At 35.0% G+C, this 11691-nt stretch overlaps 1 protein-coding gene across 1 annotated transcript in view; it reads right to left on the bottom strand.

Annotated features, from left to right (window-relative positions):
- LOC135106969 (mitochondrial carrier homolog 2-like) overlaps positions 1–11563 on the bottom strand; it is a 12802-nt gene extending 1239 nt beyond the window's left edge. Inside the window, exons 1-7 of the mRNA XM_064016450.1 lie at positions 11405–11563; positions 7528–7612; positions 5079–5200; positions 4522–4703; positions 2886–3072; positions 1566–1633; positions 1–838 (exon numbers count right to left, since the gene is read on the bottom strand). The exon at positions 1–838 is cut by the window's left edge and continues 1239 nt beyond it. Of these exons, the coding sequence (XP_063872520.1) occupies positions 643–838; positions 1566–1633; positions 2886–3072; positions 4522–4703; positions 5079–5200; positions 7528–7612; positions 11405–11512 (948 nt within the window). The 5' untranslated portion in view covers positions 11513–11563 and the 3' untranslated portion in view covers positions 1–642. The remainder of the gene's footprint in view (positions 839–1565; positions 1634–2885; positions 3073–4521; positions 4704–5078; positions 5201–7527; positions 7613–11404) is intronic.
- Positions 11564–11691: the final 128 nt, after the last annotated feature.

Raw genomic sequence — 11691 nt, 5'->3', positions numbered from 1 at the left:
TACATACCTTCATTTTCTTAGCCAAACAATCAATATATATGGTAAGTCAAGTGGTCTGAGAAAGCTCATTAGATTTATCACTGTTTACTGATATACTGGTACATCACAATCACACTATTTCTTATTTGGTATGTACATGTAATTATGCACTTTGGTGCCTTACTATATGTATTACCTAATACTAATACATATATAAGCATTCCGTTGCTTTCACAAGTCCATCTAGCACTGCTAAAAAAAAAAAAAAAAAAAAAAAAAAAATAATCACTTCAATCGGGTACATAAAAACATGCACTGTGAACTCCGAGAAGAATACTGACTAAATTCTCACTCTTATAGCTTTGTTACACTCAGTTTACATTGCTGTAAAAGTTCTACATGAAGTCAGTTAATTTGATACAGCTACTTTTATACATTACTGAAAATGTTTAATATTATTCCAGTGTTGCAAGGCCATAGTACTGTCCGTCATATGTAAAATAAAGTGAATGAAATATATATATATACAAAGTTTCTTTGATCTGTGAACTGCTGCAAAAGTAAAGTTCCCAAACAATGTACACCATACAATATTAAATCACAAACATCCAATGTATTGGCAGCATAAGATGACCTGAATGGATCTTGAGACCTTTGGTGGTCTTAAGAGATAGAAGGTGGAGAGAACATGGATGTGGATGGAATTTCCAAACTACCACCCATCATCATAGTGGCACCTGTGTAAGGCCGCCACAGCATGGAGGAACCTCGCTTCAGGCCTCGAATTTGACGCAAGTGGCTGTAACAATCCAGCCAGCCACTAAAAATGGGCATATTTGGTGGGGAGCCAGCAGCTAATCTGGAAAGTAAAAATTGCTCACAGTCAAAAAATTTTGTCATTCATGGTGTGGAAGACCAAGCCATCCCACTACCACAAGGGGAATAGTAAGTACAGAAAATAAGAAAAGCTCTATGAAGCCTTCAGGCCAACATGCAACAGCACCTGCATGAAACATATCTACCTATTTCCACATATCATACTCATTTAAAAATACTTCTAATCTTCCTTTAAAGATCCCCTATGACTTCACTTTGACAATCTAGTTATTCAATCTATTCCATTAATCTACCACTATATTTGAGAATCAATAATAATACTTCATTACAACATGTCGCATGATGGCACATACACACACACACACACACCTAGAGCATATATTTAAGTGTCTAATACTTTGTGCAAATTCAATCTCTGTGGTTGCAACATTGACAAAGATATGCCTTTATTTCCCAACACTAAGTAGAAATATTATAAGCCCAAGCTCTGAAAATCAAGCTTGTATGAGGAATTTGACTCTTTTAATTTCTTGGCAATGTAATCATGAATCATAATTTAAAACATATGAAAGCTCTCATTTTTTTCATTTAACTGTAAAACTGTTGTATATATTATCATACACTATTTATAAAAGTGCAAAACTATTTTATCATAAATTACCTTCTCTTCAATAAACTACTAAGAATTTAAACCAAAAAGTATACAATTCAAAGCAATAGATATCAAAATATGGCAAAATAATACTCACCCACTGCCAGATACTGCCATGCAATTTGCTACTACCTGAAGGGGGTAAGTCATGGCAGATGCCAAAAACTGAAAATAGTAAAAGATAATGCAGTGATTAAGATTTGGAACATACTTTTTGTGAAGTATATCTCTGTGAAAAGCATGATGGATTTGATACATAACTCTATTAAAGAAAACTTATTTGAGTTCAAGTAGTTTTATGTAATCCTTTCATAGAATTTTATGTTATTGTCATTCTTGTAGCTCGTGTGTCTATGTGAATACACAGGAAGATAACATTCAGTAAGCTGCAAGAACACAGAAAATTTATAAATGGTGGTCCCTGTATAAAACATGAGTACTTACTTATTTAATTTGTATTTGTATTTTGTATTATACCACCCCAGCTTACCCATAAAATATAGAAAGTTAACACAGCTGTGCATACTGATAAATGATTTTGGTATATTTTATTTATAATTAATTAAAAAATAAGATTCTTTTGCAAAATTTGCTGATGCAATTGATAGCTGAACATGAAAAAGCAAAACTATACTGTGTCCCCAATTCTGATCTTTTAATTCTGTCACACACAAACATTGTTAGTCAGTTGATGTTCTCACTTGCTGATTGGTCTCTACATTCCTGCTTTCTTTTTAAACTGAGCAACAAATTTAATCTACTCTCACCAAAACTTTTTTCCTATTTAAGATACTGGTTTATTTAAATCTTCAAAATTCATACCTTACATAAATAAGGATTTTGGTAGGAGTACAGTCAATTTATTATAAGTTTTACAAGACTGGAATATGTAAGGGAGCATTACCTAGTGACAGTGCTGCCATTTTGTAAAACTAGAGATGGCAAATTTATGGTGCCAAAATCCATGAAACTGATTCCATCAAAAATAATAATAAAATAAAATAAAATGCATTAAAGTGAAAATTTAAAACAGTGCAGTACTTATTGTTTAATGTTTTTGTGCAGTAGAATAAATAAATGCTATAGGTTAACTACTATATACAACTAGCAAAATATATATATTATTCATGAGAGAGAGAGAGAGAGAGAGAGAGAGAGAGAGAGAGAGAGAGAGAGAGAGAGAGAGAGAGAGAGAGAGAGAGAGAGAGAGAGAGAGAGAGAGAGAGAGAGAGAGAGAGAGAGAGAGAGAGAGAGAGAGAGAGAGAGTCGGTTTTGGTTTAAATGATCAATTACCTTGTGTGAAAAATAATAACTAAAACACTGTTAATGAGTATCATATAGAGAGCTCACAATAAAATCTTTCAAAATACACATAGAGAGGGAGAGAAACAAAATGTGGAGCTGCCACATTACTTACATTCATTGATGCAGACACATATTGCTTTAGATCTCGATCTTCCAATAAATAGTTGTTGATTATATGAGCAAGTGTTTTGCCAAGCCACAGGGCAGTCAGGTCACACAGCAGCCGAGGAATCAACCCACAGAAGAATCCCTTAATTCCTTGTTCCTTATAGATGATCCCCACTGCAGTAAATACTCCTCTGCAACATATAACATTATACTATTGGTAGTAACATTGTGTGTCTATGAATTGAAACATTAGGGAGATACTCTGATCAACATCTGATAATTACAAAAGAAAAAATTAGCAGTGGATGCATCATTATTACATTATTATTATTATTATTATTATTATTATTATTATTATTATTATTATTATGAAAATCCAAGGGTATCAAGGGAAAATCATAAAACTGATACAGACCAAACCATGGTCCCCTCAATGAACAAACACAGATGTGAAACATTAAAAAAGGAAAAGGTAAAATAAAAGGAGAGAAAAATATTTAGTAAGTTAACAGGAAGGTGTTAACTTTTGTTTTCAGTTTATCTATGGGAGCTTCAAAAACAGTTTCATCAGGAAGCAGATTCCGCACTTTACTCCAAATGGGGATAAATGTACGAGAAAATTTCAATGTTTAAAGAACTACGATCAGAGAGGCCAATAGGAGCATTAACACTGGCATCAACAAGATAAGGAATATCAGTACAAAGAAAGTCTAGGTAATTGCCTGAAACATGACTAACAGCTTGTATGAGCTGCTCACAACCAGATAAGCAAGAGAAATCATAGGCAACATGATCATGACAATCGGTAAACTCAAAGGTTTAAAACTCAAAGGGCATGGAAGAAAAAGTGAAGTGTAGTGAGCTTACTAAAATGACTACAAAGGAAATAAGAATATATAACAATACTGTAAAGCATCAGGTAGAGATATGAAAGAAGTTTGAAAGCTTTTTAGTTGTTAATAAAACAAAGAAAGCATGTGTAAGCAGTGAAGGGCAAAGAAAAGGGAGTACATTATTAAATTAAATCAAATACGAGAGAGAGAGAGAGAGAGAGAGAGAGAGAGAGAGAGAGAGAGAGAGAGAGAAATAATATGTAAGGAAGTGAACAGTAAAATTCCTGAAGAAAAGATGACTGATGAAATGAGAGGAGAAAAGATCAAATGCAAGAAAACCATCTGTGGACTAAAGAAGAATGGTTGCAATATGAGATTTTCCCTTTACTTTTATCAGACCTACTTCCATCTTTCCTCCTCAACACACATCAAACAATCTTCTCATTACATGTTTAGGCAAAGCAGAGCTAACATATCTACATTTCATTTCTAAACAAGCCAGATTTCTTCACTTTTACCTTCACATAACCATATTTAGGGTACAAAATTGATCTTCCCTCTTCCTCTCTGCCTCATCACACCTAAGGGAAATATGCAGTGAAGGAGAACCCAGTGCTCCAGCTCCATCCCTTTCCATTCTTTCCTATGGCACAAAGGGAATACAGAACCATGCACTCTACACCCATGTCTCAGGGCAGGCTGTCTGATTAACTACCCAAGCTGACTAAAGTAACAAGAGTACACTGTGGTAAGATGTGTGGTTGTAACATCCTTGTGTTCTAAATCATAGATATGTATGTAACTTACGTATATTTTCCTTCCTCTCCTACAAATTCAGCCATGCACCGTACAGCAATGACATGGAAAGGCTGTGACACTAAGATAGCAGCTGCCCTGCCAGCAGTCTCCCGAGAAGTGTTTTGAAGGAATCTCTGTGTCCTCTCCTTAACGGTGAGGTTCTCAACTTCAATCATGTCATCATCAAGCTCCTGGGAAAGGAATGATCACATTCACTGACCAGTTCAGGTATAATGGTTGAGAATATGAAAGCCTCCAGTGATATAGAAAAGATCTTCATGATCAATAAGTGTGGTTCTGGTTGACAGGCTGGTGTTGCTGTGATTGTAAAGAGTACAATACACTCCAGGGTAGGATGAAGTAAAACGCCTATATCTGGTAAAGCAAATCATAACTGTCATAAGAGGGAGTAGGCAAATTTTATGAAATTTAACTTTATACATGGTAGCAGTATTATATTATTTTGATCTCATAAAGATATAGAAATCAACTTGAATAATTTATATATCATTCAGCCTAAGTGATGATTGATATAGCATGGGTACACAAGTAGTAAAGCAACTTACCTGGAATTTGATGCTCTCAGTGACTCTCTGGAAAGCAATCCCACTAACAATGTTGGCTGTGAGCTTTGCTCCCAGTCCACGGTAGCACCCAAAGAATCCATCACGATTCTTGATGTGTACAACTGAAATCAGAAATAAAAAAAATATATAGCTTATGTGATACTTAAGTACATATGCTCTGCTAAACTGACACCTATTAGAGACTGCTGTAATGAATCATCAAACATAAAATTACAAAATTAGGTACTTTGAAAATCCTTACTATTAGCATAATCTCTTTTCTCCACACTAAAATTGGTGGACAGCCTGATCTTGGTATTTCACTTTTCAATCACACTCATTCTGAGCACTGTAACAACACTTTTTTAGAAGAGTGTATACATATATATATATGCCTATTTGGCCTTATGCAGAATTATGCAGGATGTTCTCATAGTATTACCATATCATTTAACACAGCAACATGCTGCCCACTTTCAAGGACTTCAACAAAGAATCTATCATCTTGTGCAATGATGCACAGCTACCAGCTCTTATACTCCACTCAAGATGCTCCCCACAAGTCCTGTTCTTTAAGTTAAACATCATATTCAATTTGCACTGGATCATCTCAGTGCAGAATCCCAAAATGAGAGCCATGGCTCCCTGGGGGTCCATGCAGCAGAGGGTAGGGGGTAATAATCTGAGGATATGTATATATCAAACCAAAGGTGTTTTGCAGGTAGGTAGCCAGTGGAGGTAAATTACAAGTTCAGTACAAATGGCTAGACTACATAGACAGATGGCTTTTCGACATCTACCATTTTCATGAACTTATTTCTGTGAGGCTGCATTCTCTCAACTATTCCACATTAAAACAAAATATCCCAAACAAAACCATGAATCAAGAAGTTTGTTGATAATCTGATAATCACCCATCACACTAAGTGGAAAGGAAACATGAAACTGGCATGAATGTTCAGAAGCAAATGGTCTGGGGAGAGGTGGGTGTGTGGCCACTGAAGGTCATGGTTGTGGCAGTTATTATAACTCCCTATGATTGCATTTCACTTCAGAATCATGAATTTGTCAGATATGTCAGATTCAAAGATCAGATCATATGGCATGAGATTAATACACTTTTAAACCAGTGGAATTTTCTTTTATTTTGTTTTTTGTCTGTTTATTGTTGAAACAGCTTTCTGCAATAATGCCACTGACTGATTACTCTAACTATAGACATATTTCTATGTGCATTATGTTACTTCTTTAGTACCACTTCAATAATTATATGAGATTCAGCAAAGGTAAACTGTAAATTTCTTTATTAATAACTAACAAAAGAAAAATAACAAATGGAATCAATAAAATTACAGGATTTGCTAAGGTGATCTTTATATGGACCTTATGAGTGTAGGACTGTTGACAGTCACTGAAGTCATGGGTTATGCTTGGTGGTGGGCCATGGATAAGGATCATGTATGAAAAGTGGGTAATGACCTGAAAAAGTTTGGGACCACTGCCTCAGTGGTATAAAATCAGCAACCCTTTAGCTTAATTTCATCTCCAGAAAGGTGTCACTGACCCAAATCCAGTGAGTAGGTGGGATGGGAGACAACAATAATGTAGGTATGACTGAACAGGCATTTTCAACCAAATACCATTAAATGCACAGACATGATGGAACACAAAATTTTTACTCTGCCAGAGTTCAGAATATCTGCACCCAATATTCACCGGCCACCATGAATATATGCATTATGTGATGATGCCCATTATCGGAAAGAAGCATAAAAGTAATTGCAGTAAAATAAATAATCAGAACTTCATTAATTTCTGTATAATGTCTTTATTATTGATTAATTTCCCTTAATCTGACCACAATGCATCAATGGTTATAAAGAAATACAAAAATGCAGATGATTTCTGTATACATGTGCCTATTTTGTCTTGTGTAGAATTATGCAGGACCTTCACATTATAGTATTACCATATCATCTGGAACATCAATAATCTGCCCAAACTAATTATACTGAACATACAAGGCTCCACAATATTTCAGAGAATATAGTGAAAGTAAAAAAAAAAATATCCTGTCATATTTAAATAAAAATCCAATTCTGATCATTAAAGATGGGATTATGCTCTGGAAAACCAAGTTTAAGTCATATTCTGAAGAAAAAAAAAAATTCTGCAAAAAAAAAAAAAAAAAAAAAAAAAAAACTAATTGCAAACTGATTTTATACATACATATTCTAAGTTCAAAATGCATCACTTAACATTTTTACAATATAAATATAAAGTTGTATCATTATTTTACATAACGCTCTTGTATCTTACTGGCATGAAAATTAAAATAAATTATAGATGATGTCAGCACCTGAAAACCTCTTGATTCTAGAAGTTTCCAGATCAGAATTTTTGACAGAGTATTCTGAACCTCTACAGACATTCATGAAGTAACACTTACTGTAGCTGAATACACTGGGGTAGTAGAATGCTTCTCTCCCAAATACTGTTCTTGACTTGTAGGGCTTCAGAGGCTCATGACCCAACTATAAAAGCAAAAAATAAATAAATAAATAAATAAATAAATATATAAACAAATATATAAATAAATTTCTTTAATCACAACCAAACTTAATGACTTACTATTCAAAATGATACAATTGACAATACAGTATATGTACTCTTCATATCAGATTTAAGTAGTAGTTGGTTAACTTTTAAGTCAACTCTAAGAAATTTTGTCTGCATTTCTCAGTCTCTTTCAGCTTTCTCAAGGCCAACACTTTTGAGAAATTAATATTAATTTGTTTTATAAACTACAGTGAACTTCACAGTTATGGCATCTTAGTGATTTTTTTCATTGATTTATTTTTATATAAAACAATGTGGTCTAAACTTCACAATTTTAATCTCTTAGGAACATGATTTACACAACACTAACACCAATGACTACTGCATAAAACACTGATCAAAATTAATATCTGAACATAAACATAGAACATAAAGGCAACACTTCAAAAATCTTGTTAGCACCAACATTAGTATGGGCTGACAATCCAAACATCTATGAGCAAAACCTACAGGTGCTATAAACCCAAAATGTAAGAGAGATAAATGATTAAATACACAAATGATCACTGCTGACTAATGAGTACCTTAATTTCTTTACAGTACAAGTTTTATACAACACAATGGACTGAAACGCATCATATCTCCCTTGGGCACTTCATAAACACAATGAAAAATTGATCTGAAAGTGGAATAAATCTTTATCCATGAGAGGCTTTCATACAGCCTAGGGCATTAAATCCCTGACTGGATGAATAGAAAGACCACTCCTTAAACCTTATCATAATTACTGTCATGTCTCAAGATTGTTTTTCAGGCCTTTGTTGTCCTTGTCACAACACAGCTTTCTTCCTCCATTTATATAAATATTTAGATGAATCTAAATATAAGTATACTACAAATATTATTCATGTTTTCTATTGCTATCACAAACTGATTAAGATTATGAGTTTAATTATCTTGATGCTAATACAATAGGAGATCCTGAGATAACAAAAATAAACTGTGATGAAGATCAATTAATTCTTTTCAGCCATGGGCCCTAAAAAAGTGCACCCATACTTCTTAAAAAATCATATTCTTAAAGAAATCATATTCAACAGGTATATGTTAGTATATGAGCACATTCATGATAGTAATTTACTAATGCAGGACCAGTTTGGATTCCATCCTGGAAGATCTACAGAAGACGAGTTGCTCTTAACCTATAATGATACTACCCTGGTATTGGATAATGGAAAGATCATTGACTTGGTCTTATTTGAATAAGCAGGTGGTGTGGTGTCCCTCAGGTGCCCGTCCTATGACTTGTATTCTTTTTATTACTTATTTTTTTCATTCTACTTTTTATTATTTATTTTGTAAATTGCAACATTATAGCTTTTACAAAGATATCTGCTGAAGTCAGTTCACGAGAGGATGTGCTGAGTGAGTCTTGGGGACTTGCACTTAATCCATCAAAATGCACTGCCTTCAGGTTTAGTAGAAGTAATGTTTTTTTTTGGACTGGACTGGGCCAGGATGCTTCTTATCATATTAACAATGTACCTATCCTATTGAAAGACTGCTACAGACATGGGTGTGTGTATTGATCATAAACTCAAATTTTACCAACATCTATCCAATGTAATGTACAAAGCAGGAATAACAACCAGTATTCTTAAGTCTACTGTTAATTGTGATGGCTCTTTCATGGTTTCTCTTTTCGCCAGAAACATGCATCCCTTTAAGAAGTAGCATTTTCAGTTTGCAATCTGGGTTATGTGAGGCATGCTTCATAGCTGGAGTCAATAGAGAAGAGATGGTCGAGGGAAATATATGGATTGGAAGGCTTGAACTATTCAGACTAAAAACCTGAAATCTGTACTCAATTCAGGGAAGATTTCTGTGACATGACATCATCAAGTGTTGGCAAAAGGCAAAATTTTTAATGGTCACATCTCCTTTCCTCTAACTGACTGTCTTCAGCTTCTCACTGCCGCAATGTTGCATATCTAGCTGTCTTCTACCGCTATTTTCATGCTAACTGTTCTTCTGATCTTGCTAACTGCATGCCTCCCCTCCTCCCGCGGCCTCGCTCCACAAGACTTTCTTCTTTCTCTCACCCCTATTCTGTCCACCTCTCTAATGCAAGAGTTAACCAGTATTCTCAATCATTCATCCCTTTCTCTGGTAAACTCTGGAACTCCCTGCCTGCTTCTGTATTTCCACCTTCCTATGACTTGAATTCCTTCAAGAGGGAGGTTGCAAGACACTTATTCATCAATTTTTGACCACTGCTTTGACCCTTTTATGGGACTGGCATTTCAGTGGGCATATTTTTTTTATTGGATTTTTGTTGCCCTTGGCCAGTGTCCTTCCTACATAATAAAAAAAAAAAAAAAAAAGAATTCTCAAGATTATTTATTTCCCTGAGCTTTGCTGAGTAGCACAAAGCATCACAAATTTAAAACTGTGGACACCAGAACACAATTGGAGACTCAGAAGATTCTTTAGCATAAGATGTGAGTTTGGGTGTGTAAATGCACACTTATTCAAGTGCACACTTTCTGCTTGCCTTGGTGATTTGCTATTTGAATTTATATGATTGTTCTGACTGGCCATGTGGAATCTAAACTTCGCTGCTTATTATGCCCTATCTAGTCAATTCTGGTGCATGTACTAAAAACATAAATATTTAAAAATTGGACTGGCCCATCAGCAGAGTGCAATTTCCTGTAACCTTGTCATCTGATGTGTGAGAAAGGGAAGCCCACCAGGTAACATAACCAAGTAAGATTAGGCTGAGCTACTCTGCAGAAAACATGCACAAAAACAGATCACAACACAGACACACTGAACCCCTAACTGGAAGAAGTGAAAGGCATATCCTAAACATTGGGAACTTGACAATTATCAGGTCTCAAGGTCAATTTCTGGTCCTTTCTATTTCCAGTCACTACATCTTAATGATACTTAATTAACACATATTTGAAGGGGCTTCTTCAGAGGTTTTGATATATGGTTAACTTTAATTCTGAAATGTTTTTCAATGTTACATGGCTTCACTTGCATAGCCAAAGACTGAAAGAAAGCTTTCAGCCCCACCTTAACCAACACCAAAAAGGGATAATGTTCCCCCCCATCCCTTGATAGGGTCAATGTTTTTTTTTTTTTTATTTTAGAAATGCCCCTCACTGTCACGATGCCAAGAAAGGGACAACAATCACCACGACTGATGGGATATCCACGGGGGAGGGGGGGGAAGACGACAACGCCCCTCCAGTTAATATTAGATACTTGCTTTACTCACCCTAAAATCCCACTTTCTCAACAGTTTTCATGCCTGTTGTGACTTTAGAAGGAGATAAAAGGAAAATTAATTAAAGTATTGAAGATTTACGTCTAATAAAAAAAATAAACAAATCAATCAATAGGTCTATCAATAAATAAAGTCACCAATAAATACGAGTAAAAATACACTAACAGCCCAGGAAGGAAATAAATGGTTACGCCGGAAGAGACTGTACTTGTTAACGCCGGGTACTTCCTTCCAGTCAAATCATGTACATATTTTGTCGAAAGTATTCCCTGTCCTCTAGTTTGCAATTACCCATTTGACCTTGCTCTATGTCAAAGCTACATCATGACTCAGTTATTTACATTACTTACAGATTAAGAAGGAATACCGATAACAAATTTCCTCAAAGACACTCAACCCAATGCATGCTTTTGTTAAGTAGTACATGGCGTTACAGGTAACACCAATACGGATAATCAGTTGAGCTTACCTGGATGAGAACCTTGGCATATTCAATGGGGTGTGTTGTAGAATTAAGGAAGACGCGTACAAGAACATGCATCCAGGTGAGTTCATCCTTCTTCTCCTGAGGCGCCATGGTGCAACTGAAGGTTAGGACAAGCAGAACACATTCTTCCCTCAGGGATGTTGTAGCTATGATATTTTGTAGAGTAGTATTTGTATCTTAAAAAATATTGTAATTAATTTTAACTTATAACAGATAAATGTCTAGCTTGTCAAATTATATCGATTTTGATAATATTAAAGAGGGACACT

Source organism: Scylla paramamosain, chromosome 14, assembly GCF_035594125.1.
Source record: "Scylla paramamosain isolate STU-SP2022 chromosome 14, ASM3559412v1, whole genome shotgun sequence".
Taxonomy (NCBI): domain Eukaryota; kingdom Metazoa; phylum Arthropoda; class Malacostraca; order Decapoda; family Portunidae; genus Scylla; species Scylla paramamosain.
This window is presented reverse-complemented; position numbering and strand designations above follow the sequence as displayed.